Source organism: Marmota flaviventris, chromosome 1 (assembly GCF_047511675.1).
Source record: "Marmota flaviventris isolate mMarFla1 chromosome 1, mMarFla1.hap1, whole genome shotgun sequence".
Lineage (NCBI taxonomy): Eukaryota > Metazoa > Chordata > Mammalia > Rodentia > Sciuridae > Marmota > Marmota flaviventris.
Window position 1 is genome coordinate 34,706,282 of NC_092498.1, and position 19,139 is coordinate 34,725,420.

The following is a 19,139-nucleotide window of genomic DNA, read 5'->3' on the forward strand; positions in this document are numbered from 1 at the left end:
CTTGGTGTCTGTTTACTGCATTGAGTTACATATGCTTTACGTTTGATATCACTCAACAGTAGTGAGTAATTCTATTGAAGTAACACAAGTTTGAAAATATTCCTTTAAAAAACCCTATACATTAGTGTTAGTTTAAGTTTTATCAGAAAAAAAAAATCCTTTTCAAACTGAATATCCAACTGACAACAGTATAGTAATAGCAACACTTTGTAGAATTTTCTCTGCAGTACCTGAGAATATACATATGTTGATAAAGTATTTTCAGCCCACTTCCCAAATGTTAAGAGAAGATACTATTGTTACAACTGTGATCAAACATTCAATGGAATGTAAATACTAAAAATACTAAACCATTAATAATATTGATGGCTCAGGAACTACATAAATTATAGCAATTTAAAATGACTAATATTTTAGAAACATGGGTTCTGAGAGGTCATCTTATAAATGTCAGTGAATACTGCTTAAGCTATCAAAATATAGAATAATGTAATATGTAAGAGGTACTTCATAAAATTGAACTAACATTTAACTGATGTGGCTTAAGGAAGGTACTGGATTGGGAACCAGATAAATTCATTTAACTTGATTCTCAGTGAACCAATTTTTCTTTTTTCAGTTCATAATATGAAATTTTAATGTCTCAGTACAATAATAAGGTTCTGGAAAATCATGACTACAGTGAAAACATCAAGAAGCCTGAACCAAATCAAGATTAGATCAAAACATTTATTTTGTGTTACAAAAACAAAAATAAATCCAAGCAGATAATGAAATAAATGTTTTCTTAAAGTATTTCGTCCTTGGTTCTCTGTTCTAGAATTTAGTATACAGTTCAAGTGTAGGGTACTTCAGCACTTCTTTTGGATGCTATGAAGTCTCCATCTTATAACCATGTTTCTCTAGTTCAGCTCTATAACAGAATACAAAGAACAACACATCAGTAGGCATTTTTCACAATAAATCAAAGAAACATGATAAGAAATAATACCATTAATAAATAAATGAGTTAAAATGGGGCATTAGCTTAAAATATTACTAAATTGCTTTATTTTAGACCCCAAAAATAAACCTGTAAGAAGGAAATTGGATGTGGATCACATAATACTAATACAATTTTGCTTCCATTAGTTAATTTTATCTTCCTTAATTTTCTTATATATCATTTATGGAGAAACATGAGAGATTTACTATTATCCTCTAAATACCTTCCAAATACCACACAAATATTCTGTTTCTAACAAATACTTAAAAATATATTTTTGTTTGCTTGTGTTTTGGTGGTGCTAGAGATTAAACTCAGGGACTCAAAAATGGTAAACTAGATATTATAATGGTAAATAGATACTATAATCTTAGCTCCTTAAACAAATTCTTAGAATAATTAATCTATAATCATCATCATAAGTTGTACATACATGAGAATAAACACACTCCTTTCCATATTGACATATCATATCAATTGTTCTAACACAGGAGAAAATTAATCAAATTTAAGGGTGTGAGAATTTTCTGTATTATAAATGTCATAAAATGTTAGACTTTACTTTCCTAATATTAAATGTGAGTGAACATCTCAAGTTTAAATTGGTATAAATGAACACACATTAAAGAAACATTTTTTGTCATTTTATCTATTTACTTTTGGTAGCAGGGGATTGAACCCAGGGGCACTTAACTACTGAGCTACATTCCCAACCCTTTTTGAGACAGGGTCTCACTAAATTGCTTAGGGCTTCGCTAATTTGTTGAGGCTGGCTTTGAACTTGTGATCCTCCTGCCTCGGCCTTCTGAGCCACTGGGATTATAGGTGTGTGCCACCATGTCTGGCTTGTCATTTTAAATAATTTATCCAACTTGACATATTAGTCATAGAGAATATCAACTGCAATTGTTGATTATCCTTCTATAAAACATTAGCACAAAAAAAGTTAAATCCTGTAATCAACTTTAATTATTTAAGTGACCATTCCAAATATTACCAGCAACTTTCCTACCACAATTCAGATTTTATAAAATTTTGTGATAAAATTATTGGAGGAACAGTCTGATATAACACTTTAAATGTAAAGTATGGTTAATATGTTCTATATCATTATATCCAGAAAGAAAAAAAATGTTATCTTGTGTAATATGGCTTAGATAATATTATATTGTCCAATGTAACCACAATGCGAAAAAACACATGTTTAAAATGATGTATAATATTTATTATTCATTTTCCAAAATTCCTTTACTTAAAAATTTTATAATACAAATGATGACCTTATTTCCATGATTTATATTAAGACCAGAGATCATTCAAATGATTGAACCTTGTCTTCTGCTTAGGTGTAGAGTATAGTGTGAGCTGGTGACATAAATGCTGAATTAGAAATCAAGAGCCCAGTGCAAGTCTCGAACTCTGGCCCTACTACTTTTGTGAAGTCTTAACTGAATTGCTTCATTTGGGCTCTTTCCCCTTCAATTAGGAAACTGAAGATTATAATATCTATCCTTTATATATAACATCATATCTCCTTTGCTTTGAAGGTTAAATAAGAGAAAATTATACAAATGTAATATAGCATTAACATAAATACTAAGGTTGAAGGAAAAAGCTAAAGATTTCTATTTTTGCTCATCACAGAAAGCTCCTCAAATGTTTCCTACAAGATTCTTGTTATAATTCTATAAGAAACGTGATTATCTTTGAATTTTATATCATTCTAAAATGTAATATTTTTCTGACTTAGAATGGAAATAATTTTAAAACTCAATTAAGTTTTCTATTCCTTTTTAACAAGATCACTATCAGTTAATCACTTTCTCTTACTTTAATAACAACAAAGCCCTGGGAGTTCAACCTAAGACTTAAATAACAAGTACACAAAATGTATCCTTCAGGTTCATGTCTATCTGCCTTACTGATAGGAAGTGGTCATCAATTATATTTATAAAATTGTTTATGAACACAGATGCTGAGAAAACCCTCTAAATGAAATTCTTAGAGAATATGCAAAATTCTTTAAGAACTTAAAAGTATAACAAGCCAGAAGAAAAAAAATTGAGGTCACTAAGTATAAAACAAAAACACAGTTAACAGCATGAGACTGCTGAATGGAAAAATCCAACAGAGACCAAAAAAGGGGGGAAAGAAACCTGCACAACTGGAATATTACAGAACACACAGTGAATATAAGACTATTTAAAACACACAGTAATAGCATTCCTTTTGCAAACCAAACATGAAAAAAAGACTAATAACAACAATTAGGTTTTCAGCTTTATTACAGTGGCTATTTCTGATCATTCAGGAACTACGAATCTTCTTGGAATTTTCATATAAGGTGATAGAGGATTGGAAAAAACCTTATGATACAACCTATTTTTACTGATAGGTGGAGAAATTATATAAAGTCAGGAGGAGCAAAAAAATACAATGACTCTTATTTTGGAGACAAAGATGACCTTATGCTATTTGTTTAAAGTCATCAGACTGAAAGAGGAAAAGGAACATGGAAAGTAGGCCTACTATATTGAGTTTTTGTTTAACATACACCATAAACACTTTACATATATTAACTAATTTATAATAAACTTATGAGTAAAGTAGTAATTGTTATCTGCATTTTATATCTGAGAAAAGTTGAGTCAAAGGAAATTTAAATGACTTGATCAGGGTCCATGTAACCATGTAGCTAAATAAGAGGCAGATCCAGCATAGGAAAATATAGGCAGTATGAATGAATCTAAAGTCTAAGCTGCCTCTCAAAGTTAGATGGGATTAGGGATCAACAATGATAGAAAATAGTAAAATGTGTCCTTTACCGTGACTGATGATACATTGAGGTTCTCCATGCATTTTACAAAGACCAAAAATAACATTTTTGCAGGAGACTTCTTAATTAAAACAAAAGTTTTAAAACAAAGATTATCTGTGTTATTTAATATAATAGTCATAGTGACTATTTAAATTAAAAATTTAGTTCATCATCTGTGCTAGCCAGATTTCATGTAAACGATAGCCATATGTGACTAGTAGCTTCTGTTCTAGATTGTGTAGCTCAAAGAACAATCCATTATTATATGTAAGTTCCCCTTAGTAGGGGGAAAAAACTCATAATTCAAATGGAGAAATAAAAACACTTTATCACTAGTGGTCATATCACAATTTATATACTTACGGAAATTAAGAAAACAAAAGGCAAAAACACAACAGAGAAAATAGAAGCACCTGGAGGCGTATTATAAAAATAGTAAGTCATAAAGAATAAGAATACATGGATAATGTTTCTAAGCCAGTAAAAAAGGGCAAGAGGTGATAGTGATGAAAAATTCAATTACTGATACATTTACTACTAAAACCCCTTATCATAATATTCACCAGTGTTAAAATTTTTAAACGAAAGATGTTATTAAATGACTAATGAAAGATAGAAAAGAAACAAAATCTCATGATATCTGATCTTTTTGAATGACAAAGGAAGAAAAAGTCATTTAGCCTCAAATTTTTAAATTTCTAGAAATTATCAGGAAAGAAAAACTGTTACATAATTAAGAACATGAATACAGCTCAACAGCATTGGAAAGCCTCAAAATAAGCATTCTAACAGGATAATATGACTCCAAATGGGAAGGTGCTTACTGTACAAGAAAAGTGGCAAGGCATTCTCTAATGTAGTTCAGTTTTAAAAGCATATAAAAACAAAGATTAATGCAAAAAGAAGGCATCTAAACTCCTATATACAGAATAAACTCTAGTTCAGAATGGATTGAGATTCATAAAAAGACCAAAAAGGGCTATTTTAAGAGGCATATACTGATCAAAGAGAATGAGAAAGGATAGGTCCAAGGACCTATAATGTAATGTTAACAGATTTTAGAGAAAAAGCAAGACTGTTCAACAGCTATCATTCTTATTTTGTCCATAAAACTATAAAAGGAAAAACATCATTAAGACACAATTGAAAACCAAAGTGCAACAACTCCAAACTGTATAAAAGTAGTTTATAATAAAAAGATAAAATTAAAAACCTGAGTCAGAGATCTTTGAGAAATCATGGAGAACTATAAACATATTAGAATAACAGTGAAAAGTAAATTGTACTATTTCCAAAAAAGAGAAAAAAGAAATGGATAAATTTGTTATTAGTCTTTAGTAAAATTCTAAAGAGCCTTTAGAATGTAAGGGTTTTGAACCCATTAAAAAACAAAACAAAACAAAAAACTGCATTGCACAAAAAGCAATATTGTATCACTATTAAAAATAAATTTTAAACCAGGGAATGACCCAGCAATGCCTATAATCCTAGAGACTTGTTACACAAGCAGAAGGATCACAAGTTTGAGGCCAGGCTTAACAATGTAGTGAGACTCTGTTTCAAAATAAAAATCTCAAAAGGACTAAGGATGTGGCTCAATGGTAAAGCAACCTGGATTAAATTCCTAGTACCATAAATAAATTAATCAATCAATAATTTTTAAAAATTAATTATAAAGTTATCTTACTTTCCTTTGAAATAAACAAGAGACCTTCTTTCTACATCTTGTTTTGAGCAAAGCATGTGACAGATTTAGATATCCTTAAGGTCAAGATAGATAAATATAAGCTGAATCAAAATTAAAATTAGACGGAAAAGAAATGTCTATTCAACAAATGGTCTGAGGACAGCCAAATATATTCACATGCAAAAGAACGAGACTTCTACTTCATTTCATATATGAAAATTAACTCAAGATGAATTGTAGCTCTAAATGTAGCTAAAACTCTTTTGCAAGAAAACAGGGATAAATCCTCATTATCTTGAATTTGGCAATGAATTCTTAAATGGGACAGTCTTAAAAGCATCGAGTAACAAAAGAAAAAATAAACTGGGCTTCATTAAAATGAAACACTTGTGCAAAGGACATTATGAAAAGACAACCCAACAGAAAAAAAGTATTTGCAGATCATGCATCTTATAAAACTTGAGTACCAAGAATACAAAAGGAAGTCTTACAACTCAACAACAAATGACCCAATTTTAAAATGGGAAAATAATTTGAATAGACATTTCTCCAAAAATGGTCAATGGTCAATGCTAATGGTCAAGAAGCACACTAGAAGCTTAGTCATTAGAGAAATAAAAATCAAAAGCACAATGAGGCCAGGTGCAGGGGGTGTGGGGGTGGTGGTGCATGCCTGTAATCCCAGCAGCTTGGGAGGTTGGGGCAAGAGGATCATGAGTTCAAAGCTAGTCTCTGCAACCACGAGGTGCTAAACAACTCAGTGAGACCCTGTCTCTAAATAAAATACAAAACAGGGCTGAGGATGTGGCTCAGTGGTTGAATGCCCCTGAGTTCAATCCCCGGTATCAAGAAAATAAAAAGCCTTTCCTATCCGCAGCAGAATACAACAGACACTAGTATGGCAATATGTAAATCAGTGGATGTGTAACCGATGTGATTCTGTAATCTGTATACGGGGTAAAAATGGGAGTTCATAACCCACTTGAATCAAAGTGTGAAATATGATATGTCAAGAACTATGTAATGTTTTGAACTACCAACAATAAAAATTTAAAAAAAAAAGCACAACGAGATTCCACTTCACAGCTTTCACTTATAAAATGGCTGTAATTTTTTAAGAAATTAAAAACAACAAGTTTTTGTGGAACATTTGGAACATTCATACATTGTTAGCAGAAATGTAAATTATTCAGTCACTGTAGAAAACATTTTGGCATTCTTCAAAAAGTTAAACCTAGAATTACTATAAAACCCAATGATTCCACTTCTAGGTATATACCCTCCAAACATGAAAACAGATAAATACATGTATATCCATGCTCACAGCAGCCACTATTCATAAGAAATAAAAAGTAGAAAATTTCCAACAACTAATAAAATCTATAAAATTTGGCATATCTATACAATGGAGCATTATTCCACCACAAAACAGAATAAAGTATTGATAACATGCAATCATGTGGATGAATTTTAAAAACATTATACTAAGTGAAAAAGATGAACACACAAGAACACATTGTATGATTCTATTTATATGAAATGTCCAGACCAGGCAAATCCATACAGATGGAAGGAAAACAGATTAGCAATTGGTAAGGGAGGGGGGAACTCTGCATAGTTACTGCTTAAGGAGTATGGTATTTTCTTTTGGGATACTAAAAACACTAGAACTAAATAAACTGAGGTGATGGTTGCCCAATATTGTCAATGTACTAAATGAACTGAATTATAAACCTCAAAGTTAACGTAATAGATTAAGCATCTTTTGAGAGGTCAATTATCTACATAAGTTATATATTCTATACTCAAAATTAATACCGAGCTATAATAAAAATCTTGCTTAAAACTTACCGTAACTGATTGGAGAAGTCATCCTCTACGTTGTCATCATCCCAATTATCCTCCCAGACATGTGCATCCTCATCTTCATCTAAACCAGCCCAGTCTAAAAACAGAAACAGATGTCAAATATTTCTCATACATTATTTACACAAAATGAAAACTTCAGAAAGTGTGTCACTTAACATTCTTGCAATTCAAAAACTGTTAATAACATTTCTATGAAAATGGAAATCTTTCTCCTTAAATCTCAGTTTTTGCTTTTATTCTCTCAATTCTTAAATTTGCAGGTAATCCAAAAAAAAAAAAAAAAATACTACTTGCCATGAAAACTTTTAATTTCAGAAGGATGCTTACTTCACTGATTTTTATTTTAACTCATTTTTATAAGGCCTATTTTACAATCTTTCAAAATCTTTCTTCCCTTTTGGTGCTGGGAGTGATTTAGATTAAGATTTCAACTTTTCTTCATAATGGTCAGAAAATACATATGTAAACTAACACCTTCAGGAATTCTAGGCTGTAAATAAGGAATATCTATTGGGAAAGTAACACTAAGAACACAGAAGTTTTCAACCACTAGGTACACAAGAAGAAAGGAATATCTATCTATAAGGTGGTTCTCCTACAACCTAATGTCTAGTTATTACTTCTGTATAAAAAACCAAGGCAGCAAGCTGGATGTGGCAGCATATACCCATAATCGCAATGACTCAGGAGGCTGAGGCAAGAGGATCTCAAGTTTGAGTCCAGCCTTAGTACCTTAGTGAGACCCTATCTCAAAAACTAAATAAAGATTAAAGGTACAGCTTGGTATAGAGCACCCCTGATTTAATCCCTAGTACCAAAAAAAATAATAATAATAATAACCAATGGGCACATAGGGAATTATAAGTTGTCTCCAATATTCCTTTCCTTATGCTCTTAAACACTAATTCTTTATAACAATGTCTGGATTAGGAACGCATTCCCAGTCTATGCCCTCTTCCCTCAGTGCTTCCCTAAATAATAAATTTTTTTAAGACTACATGTTTCATCTCCAAATCTGAATGCAGAACCCTCCTGTGAATGCTATAATTCTTTTTTTTTTTTTTTTAAATTTTTAAAATATTTTTTATTTTTAGTTATCGGCGGACACAACATCTTTGTTTGTATGTGGTGCTGAGGATCGAACCCGGGCCGCACGCATACCATGCGAGCGTGCTACCACTTGAGCCACATCCCCAGCCCCTGAATGCTATAATTCTACATACAATTGCTCACTGGACACAAATTCAACAGAACAAATATTTAACTTTCTTCAGTTATCCTCACATGCAACCAATACACTTCCCTGGAAAAACATAGAAGCATTCTTTCAGTCTTACCATGTGCCAGGAAAGTCACCCCAAATTTTCTTCTCTATCATGACCAGGTCTGGTCCATTTCATTCCATAAATCATATTCAAATCTATTCCTGTCTATCCCCATTACCTCTGCTCTAAATTAGACATTCACATCCTTTCTCACATACATTCTGGCATATTCTAACAGGTCTTGCTTCTACTCTCTTGACTATGATGAAAATTTAGTTTCCAAGGCAATGTCACTATGTTCTCTTCATTTTAAATTAATCCATCCTCAAAACAAAAGATTTTAGGCATATCCTGCTCTTCTTCCTCTTAGATGGATCAACTTGCTAAAATCTTGACATAGCTTTGTTTTACACCCCACCATCCCACAGTACTATTTGTTTCAAAATAAAGATTATTTTAAATTGTTTAACATTCAAATCCAGCAGGATAACTTCCTGATAGTTATGTAACTTGAGGTACTCTCTCATATGCATTCTTGAAAACTGTATGATGAAGAATAACCAATAAGATCTTCATTTTTATTTAGGCCCTATTTTTTACCTCATGTTTTGAAACTGCTATGATTTTCTATTCATCTAGCACTTCATGTTGCTCCTCATCTGTCTATGTGCCACTAGTTGACCTGATTTATACTTATCTTGAATTTAATTTAAACAACATTCATTCATTCTCCCTTTGAATGAACCCTAGCTCCACTATTTAGTGGATTTCGGATCTGAGAAATGGAAAAAACAACATAAGTCAGGGATTTATTTTTAATGCCAGAAAGCACATCAAATGGTGCAGAAACCAACTTAAAGGAATAACACATTGAATATTAAAAAAAAAAAAAATCCATGAGTTTATAGCAATACTAAAGAGACAAAGAGACTGTTCTTGTTTATACCTACTATAAATGTTAAGAGTGACAGAATTAGAAAATCACCATCTGCAAACTCTCAATGAAACTTAGGTAAAGATCAACAATGGATACTAAAATTATAGGGTGAAAAATGGTTGGGTAACAGGATAGACAGCTTACTCATTACAAAGGAAGAAATGGAAAGGCATAGTGGCCATCATCTTAACCAAGTGAGCTTAGCATCATTAATAACTGGGACAACTTGACACGGGTCCTTTATGTCATGTAATAAGAAACACTCATCACTTCTGGAGTACTCTGGCTAACAAAGTTGTAACTGAATCTAAGCATGAGGAAACCATAGGACCAGAAGGTGGGACTTACTACAAACTAGCTTGTTCAAATAAGTCAATGTCATAAAAAAAGAAAAACATCTAACAGCAACTGTTAGATTTAAAAGCACTGAAGTGATGTAACAATCAAATATAATACAAATATAATATGCAAATTAACTGACCACAGGGCTAGAGGAAAAGTAATAAGACTTCTAACAATTGGCGAAATCTAAATATGGACTGTGTATATTTGGATGATATTAATGATTTAATGTTAATTTTCTTAATCATGATTGTGAAATAATTTTAGAGAAGAATGCTCTTAACTCTAAGCATGCATGCTAAAACATTTGAGTCAAGTGTCATTTTGTTAACAGCTTTCTTGGCAAATAGTTCTCAAATATGTATATTTTATATATAAATCTATACATGTGTAAAACACTTATTATTGAATATATTTTCTAACATGAGAAAATATGGCAAAGCATTAACAAAAGTTCATGAATCTAGGTGTTAGTTGTCTTTAACTTTTCCATAATGTTAAATTTCAAATTTTAAATATGGGGAAATTGGTTTTTAAAAAAATCAGCCTGGAAACCACTCCCTCTGTTTTGTGTATCTCTGTATCACAACACTGATAATACTGTAAAATCATAATTATCAATCAATATGTTTATGTTCATCACTACCATTTGAGTTTCTTCAGAATAATAATTCTATCTTATCTTTGGAATCCTAAATTACAAACAGTACCTAGCAAATGCACAACATGGTTGTGAAAGATGGCTAAATCACAATTAACAATAAAATCAGATCTTGGAATATTTGTTTAACTCCTCTCCCCTCCAGTAATTATGAGTTATACACTCTAAGCCATTAGTTTCATATTAGTAGTTACCTATTAGAAACATAGCTATAAACATTTCAATGTTAAAGGAAAAATAACCAAATAACAAAAGGTATGATTTAGGCTTTTATTACTATATACATATAGAGTTTTAGCTACTTCATGGTTTATAATATGGGCATTTTATTTCAGTTACATTATATATTTAACAAAAATTTTTAAAATGGGGTATCATCATCATCATTTAAAAATAGAAGTATCTCCATTTACCTGGTCTCCCAAGCCAGAAAAGAAAAACTCTGGAAGCCCTTCAACTATCACAATCAATGATTTTTTTTTTTTTGTAACAGGGATTGAATTCAGGGGCACTCGACCACTGAGCCACATCTCTAGTCCTATTTTGTATTTTATTTAAGTACAGGGTCTCACTGAGTTGCTTAGCACCTTGTCATTGCTGAGACTGACTCTGAACTCTTCACCTGTCTTGGCATTTCTATTTCAATGCATCCCCAGTTTCTCACCTCATCTCTGGTCTTACTGCTACTGTATCAATTTGAGATTATTCCTTTGTGTGGTCTTTTTTCTGTTCCAGTTTTATGTATACATGAGAGGAACATTAAGTAAAGAGAGTATGGGGGTACAGCCCAAGATGAAATTTTAAATTAAGAAGGAGCCTTTGGGCTGGGGATGTGGCTCAAGTGGTAGCACGCTCGCTTGGCATGCGCGCGGCCCTGGGTTCGATCCTCAGCACCACGTACAAATAAAGATGTTGTGTCCGCCAGAAAAAAAAAAAAAAAAAAAAAAACTATAAAATAAATATTTAAAAATTCTCTTTTTTTTTTTAAAGAAGGAGCCTTATATAAGACAGTAGATGTATTTCTGTGCAATATTAAATCAACAACATATTTTAATTTTTAAAGTTAAAAATGAATAAAGCATTTCAAATAATCCCAAATTTATTCTTTTAATTTGCTTTAATAAGTTATACATGACAGCATAATGCATTTTGATTCGCTGTACACAAATGGCGCACAACTTTTCATTTCTCTGGTTGTATACAATGTAGAGATGCATCATGCAGTGCAGTCAAACAGGTACCTAGGGTCATGATGTTCATCTCATTCCACCATCTTTCCTGCCCCCTCAAATTTATTTTTTATTAAAAGAAATCTAGATTCTTGTGTGTCAAACTTGTAATGGCACTATTAATCCTTTAGCAAAATAGCATTTATGATACGAGTAGTTATGATACTTCCTGCTAATTTCCTCCACTCTTGCTATAACCTATAGCTCTGCAGCTAATAATTTTACTGGACAGCTCAGGATTACATGTTTTTAGTTTTAATAACACTAAAATTTTCCTATATAGAAAGTGCATTTTATATTGCCATTAGAGCAAAGTTTGGCTTTATACTTCAAGATTTTATAAAATGAGAGGACTTTCTATCATACTCCTTTTTTTCAGGGGGGGGGGGGGACTAGCACCTTTATCACTATCAGAAAACAGTAAGAAAATATTTAATAACATTTTTTCTACCATCATTTCCCAATCTCTAACCCCAGGTTTATATAAATATGCTACTTGGGTTCAACCTAGAAACAGGAAGTCTCCATAAAAGTATCTAAGGAGTCTTTATAAAGATATCTAAAGGAGTTTAATGTTCAAAAAATATTGAATAAAGACTATATTTACATTCTTGAGTAAAAGGGATGAGACAGTCAAGATAGGAACTATTTTAAGATTCTAAGTCTAAACCACTACCAACTAAACAGGTTCCCCAAACTGTTAACTAGGTAACAGTTATATATATCATTACAGATGTTTCCCATCTGTAATGATATATAAAAAGTAAATGATCATGTCACAGATTAGAGTTTGAAATATATTTGACAATTTTCTGCTAACCTTATAGGTCTTTGAAAAAACACTATAGAGCCTTAAATGTCTTTTAAAGCCTTTTTGGAAATAATGAAATCATAGTGTCCCAGAAACTTTTAATCTAATCATGATTTTATTTTATTTTTTTGAAAAAAAATATGCTGATTCAATATTATTATTGATTTAAATATCTCTGTGCTGTTTTTATTTGTTTTAATTATGAGAGAAAAAGAAACTTGCTAATTTGGACCCAAATGCCTCAGAAAATCACCAACAAGAAATATAACTGAAGTGGGGCATTGTGGTACAAGCCTGTAATTCCAGTGACTTGGAAGGCTGAAGCAAGAAGATCCTGATTTTCAAACCCAGTCTCAGCAACTTAGCAAGGCCCTAAGCAACTCAGCGAGACCTTGCCTCTAATAAAATATATATATTAAAAAAAAGGGCTAGGGATGTGGCTCATTGGTTAAGCGCCTCTGGTACCAAAAAAGAAATACAATTGAGCCAATAACTTGTTTTATGGAGTGGCTACTTAATTTGAAAAAGTCAAAATTTTTAACAATATAGGAATGAGTGTCTTCTCTATTCTCTCCCACTCCTTTTCTTCTCTTTTAAGATTGCTGCAATTTTTAGTTCATCAAGCTGAATTTCGATGATCATTTGGCATATATATATAAAGCATCTCTTCTTCCTTTTTTTTTTCCTAATATTTTTTAGTTGTAGTAGATACAATACCTTCATTTATTTATTGATATGTGGTGCTGAGGATCGAACCCAGGGCCTCAAATGTGCCAGGCGAGTGCTCTACCGCTGAGCCACAACCCCAGCCCCCTCTTCTTCCTTTAACAATAATCTGGTACTATTTTTTGACAGGAAAAGGAAAGGAACAGGTAAAAGTTGCATTCTAAAAAAAAAGAAACTGGCTCATGAAAGGGGGAAAAACACTCGGGAATGTTTTAGGAAGAGTGCACACAAAATTATTTATAACAATAGCTCTACACTTCTTTGGCATTATTATACAGTATGCCATAACTATGATTCTATTATATGAAGGTAGAAATGCTAGATTAAATTGTTCATTAATCATCTTATAAATGTGAATATACTTTTTAACCTTAATACTTATCCTAGGAATAAGATGCACTGTAGTCAAATAGTACCATACCATTCTTCCAATTGCCATAGATAAAGAATCAAGAAATAACTTTTCTTATGAGTGACCACTTATTAAGCATTTAAAGTTATTTAATAAGAACACATACTATTAAGAAAAGTAATGTTCATGTTAAATCAGAATCTGTTATCTACTTTAGAGGGAAACTTTAAATATTCTTCTTAATTTATTAACTAGGATCATGTACTGAATTTATTATATAAAAAGGTTAAGTGATGGTTTAACACTCACATCCAACAATCCTCCATACTACACAAACATTACAATATGTGTAAATTATAATACCTCTAAACTCTAAGCGAGTGCATAACATAAAAAGTTATATGACTATTTTAACTACTAAAGTTAGGTGATATCTCATAATATTATCTAAATTTTGTTTTGATTTTCAATTACAATATTGATAACCAAGTAATTTTATTTAATCACTCATTTTTACAGCCTTAGGTCCAGAAATAGCTTGTTAAAAAAAAAAAAATGAACAAGATACATGATCAATGTCTAATGCCATCCTTCAATAAGTAAAGGACCTTATAAAATACATACTTTACCTTTAACACTAAATGCATTGCCAGAATTGTGATGATCAATTAAATAAGCACACCTGTGTTAGCTTCAAGGCATTGGCCTCCCAGATGTGTATTGGTAAGAAAAAAAAAAAAGTACCATATTTTAAAGTCAGATTGCAAATAACCAATAACGGACACCTGATATATGTTTCTAGTAATTCTAAATTATTTAAGACTTTTCTTCTAAACTTAGCTTTCTTCACATCTGCCAGTGAAAAATTACAACCATGACTAGCTTTAAATTTCAAAAATCCAAGCTATCAAAGCTCTTACATACTTCATCTTAAGTATCACCTTGACCTTTAAGCATAAAAAGGGTTTTCTCTCAACTTAAAAATATTTTAATATTCATCCCCACACCTTTTTTTTTTTTTAGTTTTAGGTGGACACAATGTCTTTATTTTATTTTTATGTGGTGCTGAGAATCAAACCCAGTGCCACATACATGCTAGGCAAGCGCGCCTCTACTTGAGCCACATCCCCAGCCCCCTACACTTCTTAAAGGCAAGAAGTATAGCACTCTAGAGAAAAGCACAGAGGAAATTCTAATTATTACAATAGGGTTGCAAATGTAAAATTCGATATCAATTTTCAGAAGAATCAATCTCTCATTCTATAACAATAAAGTTACTCTAAATATAAACAAATCAACTTCCTTTAAATAAAAATGTGCACATATATGCAGAATATTAGATGAAGAGAAATACACTAAACCAAATACCATCATAGGAAAGCGTAAGAGAACAACAGTTACAAACAGTTTTAATTACACTCATTAGTATGACAATAAAACCAAACCAAATCTGACCATTCTGAGATTAATTTACACTTGTTCCTGCTTAAAGTATAAAGCATATTAGTTTTTTCTAAGATTTCATTTCTGCAAGTTATCCCAATGCAAACACACCTATACCTTACATATCTAAAAGGCAATTCAAGAATATATGTCAAAATTTAAAATGTGCCTGGTTCCAGATGATGTGTCAGAGCCCAAGCCAATGGAGCATTCTGTGGAGGGCAGTATGGTGTGATGTGAAGAACCTGGAGAAGATGAAGAGGTCACCCACACTATATGAAAGGAAAAAGGGTGGCCTGGCGAATACTGAGACTAAGTAAGGTAAGGAGGGTGGCAAAAACTAAGTAAAGAGGAGGATAACCAAAGAGACAATATATTTAAGAAAATAGTAGCCAGGTTTCTCACCACTGAAGAAGGAGTTACAAAGGTAAAAAGGGGGGGGGGGAAAAAAACAGAATGAACCCTGTGGTGCTGATATGAAATTAGAGATGACTGTGTGAACTCATGGTTTTATACATACACACCCACTTCTGTATATTCTCTAGTTTCTTCCACTTAGATGGTCTGGGAGCAGGAATATCCTAAAAGCAGTGAGCATAACTGGCATCAAGATTTGTCTTCTAAATATCATTCTCTACTAAAAGGTGGTTGCTCTGCAGAAACAGCTGATTGTAGGGCTGAAGCAGGGAAAGCAAGATTAGCTTGTAACACCTGTGTCAGAATGCTAGGAAATGCAGAAAGAATGAGGGGGACATGTCAAAGAGACACAGCTGACAGTTTGATGGGATTCCCTCATGTTCAAATGTACAATTATCCTATATAATGTACTTTCACAGAAGTAGCTAAGTAATTAACATGAGTCAATGAGCTAAAAGTTTATGAACAGATTTTGAACATAGGTCTGATCTACATTTATCATGCTTATTATTCCATAACCTGGGGTTCAAAAACTTTCTTCTTTCATACAATTACCAATAACAGACATTTAATAGGTACTTTGCCTTTCATGATGATGACTAGTTTTTTCTTTCAAAATTTTAATGATATGAATTCTCTCCATGTAACTAACTTAAATGTTTGGGATACTATTTATATGTCCATATTATAACATTTAATAATGGCAAACTGCAAAGTCCCCTGTGGCACTAGTTAAACTGGCACAGTATCTGAGTTGATATTGCTCCTGTCTATCTTCTATATGATTCTAAAAAACCCTTTTATTGATTATATATTCCAGTTAGTATACAATGTTCACATAAATAATTCTCAATGGCAATTCGTCCTTCTGCAAGACTGTCTATGCATGAGCACATATTCCTTGACTTCTACCCACTAGCATCCTAAACAATACATGCTATATACATACATATCTTATGTGTGTTTATACTATATATATGAATATAGTATAAACACACTAAATGCTGGCAGTTTTTTCATTCCCACCTGTCAAGTGAATGTGACATTGCAAAACATCCCCCTGGTGTTTAGACCACTGTTTAAGATGTCCTGCTTTGGTAGGGACAAGTGAGAGAGCCTTAGTTATTCCAGAAAACTGGCAGCTTGTTGTTGTTAGGGAACCACCAGATTGTTGTCCGCCTCAAAAAAAAAAGATTGCCCAAAATAATAGTGTCTTATCCAGGAATTTTTCAAAGGGGTCAGGGATAGATGGGGAGGTAGATAGCATTCTATTCCTGATTTCTTCAGATAATACAGTAGTTTTACTGATTATAGAAAAATTATAGAATTCTTTATAATAGCACTCTCTTGCAAATACTAGTGCTCCTTTGGCAAACTCAATTTCATTTTAAATATCCTAAAAAAACAAAGCAAGACAATCTTGCTGGCACAGAAGAGAATAAAAGAATCTAAAGGACCACTTATTTTCTTTCCACTTTTACTTTCATCCTCGTCTAATTGTCAGAAAAAGGAAATTAATAAAAATATTATTACATTCTTTCAATATCTGTCTGATATGAAAAAATATTCAAAGTTTTGAATAAATTATGGAGTACTTCAGTTTTAGGTCCCACTCTGCTACTGTAACTGTATGATGAAAACTGGAATCTCTAGGCTAAACTGCTCTCCAGTTCTAAAATTCTAACCATGTCAAAGCCCCCCAAATATCAATCATGCCCAAGACTTCGAATATCTCCCTAACAAAGCCTTTTCTCAGTTTAACAAAATAGTCAAGAAGTTGGAGAATGAACTTCACAAATGTCCTAAACACGATTTTTTAAAACCTCTCCTGCTTAATGACCAATATATTACATACCCCCCTCCATTAGTGTGAGAAACTGCCAATGTAACAGATTCAGAACAAACAATGGGAGGGAAAAAATAAAAGGAACATTTGCTCCTTTGTACCTTTAGATAATCATTCCAGATGTTATACTTAACAACAAAAAAGAGCTAGTCAGAATAAACAATGAGGCCTCCACAAAAACATGTCTTAATTTCCTTTTTAAAATAAAAATCCCCTTTCTTTAAAATCCCTAAATTGACATTCTACCAAATACATTCTTATCTAGGATAAGATGTAGCAACAACACTCCCCAAAGTTGGACAATGAATTAGTTAAACCATGAATACACAATTTCAATAACAATTTTTATGTGACAGACTCTAAACTACAAGTTATTCCAGAGAGCAACCACAATTCTCTTCTTATCACCTCCAGAAAGCCTACATAATAGTAACCTCCTTTTCTTATAAAATAAATATATGGAAATCCTACTCATAACCATTAGCCAATAAAGAAGCCAATTTTTAAAACCTAACTGGCAAAAACAATCTAGCAAGTGAAAGGTGTAACAGCTTTAGTTTGAACAGGTCAATTCCAGGTTGATCATTTCCAGCCAGTTAGGAGACACTGGGCCTGTTCCTTAATGGTTCCAGGGTTTTGTTTCCTTAGCTGAAGAAAATGACAATACCAGTATCATCCTCCTATATTTGTGAAAAATGGAGTGTTAATACAAGCATAGCATTTATGTTTCTGAGAACACAGCAGCCACTCAATATTAACTATATGCTATTACCTACAATGAGAGAAATAAAGTTCCTCTTTAGTTTTGAAGTTAATAAAATCGTGTAAGTTTTAGGGCCTTAGAAAGCCTAAACGTTTCTGAGGTCAAAGAGACCAAAACTGACGAGGAATAGGAGTAAAGCAATAACACGTACTATGCACCCAACACATGGTCCTGACATCCTACCTAACAGGCTTCATTTGTAACGTCCTAATAGTAAGTAGCAATGACAAGACTAGGGACAACAATTTAATTTCGGAAAAGTTTAAAGCCACAGGAAGGCTGTTAAACCAAAGGAAAATGGGTTCTTATATGAACGTGGTGGTGGTAACCAAGATGAAAAGTAAAGGACCCAACCATCCCAGACCCCGGGTGAGGGGCCTAGCTTCACCGCGGTTCCTCCCATGGAGGAAGCAAACACCAGTGGGCCTCGCCGCTAAGTCCTATCGTGACACCCCATGCCCGAAGCCGTGGCACACGGCAGGTCGCGCGTCAGGGGTTCCAGTGCCGGCCGCGGGGATGCAGGCTTCCTGCGGCGTCCCCGAGACAGGCCCAGGATCCCGATGGACGCCTGAGTCACCGTCCGCGCGGCCTAGAAGCCGGCGCACTCAGCCGGTTACCTTCGGCGGGGAACTCCTCGAACTCGTCGTCCTCCTCTAGGAGACCCAAGTCTACCGGCTGTTTTTTCTCTGACATCGCGACCCTCCAAGCCCAATACCGCCCAAAGCGGTATGAAACTTGGAACCCTCACTCCTCAACAGCCGTCGCTACCGCCGCTGTCGACGCCGGCGCTACCACAGAGACTCGGGGAAAGAGCTACGAGACCAGCGCGAGGGATGCTGGGATACCGGAGGTCCTCCCAGCGCTTCCTGCGGGTTTAGCTGGGCATCCGATTTAGGTAGATTCTTTTTGCTTTTACTATCTTATTCGGACTCGGAATTGACCGAGTGGACACCAGTGTAGATTTTCTTGATTGGAAAAGATTCAAAAT

At 33.3% G+C, this 19,139-nt stretch overlaps 1 protein-coding gene across 1 annotated transcript; it reads right to left on the minus strand.

Annotated features, from left to right (window-relative positions):
• Positions 1–709: 709 nt before the first annotated feature.
• Positions 710–18,963, minus strand: Sem1 (SEM1 26S proteasome subunit). The gene is made up of 3 exons (XM_027952809.2): positions 18,769–18,963; positions 7,342–7,435; positions 710–913 (listed from the first exon to the last, which is right to left on the minus strand). Exons 1-3 carry the CDS (start codon positions 18,842–18,844, stop codon positions 871–873), a joined length of 213 nt encoding a protein of 70 aa, XP_027808610.1. The 5' UTR covers positions 18,845–18,963; the 3' UTR covers positions 710–870.
• Between the last annotated feature and the right edge of the window lie 176 nt (positions 18,964–19,139).

Coding starts and splice junctions, on each gene's coding strand:
- Sem1 (XM_027952809.2), bottom strand. CDS start 18,844: ATGTCAGAGAAAAAACAGCCGGTAGACTTGGGTCTCCTAGAGGAGGAC. Junction 7,436..18,768: donor CGAGGAGTTCCCCGCCGAAG/GTAACCGGCTGA, acceptor TTCTGTTTTTAG/ACTGGGCTGGTTTAGATGAA. Junction 914..7,341: donor GACTTCTCCAATCAGTTACG/GTAAGTTTTAAG, acceptor ATTCTGTTATAG/AGCTGAACTAGAGAAACATG.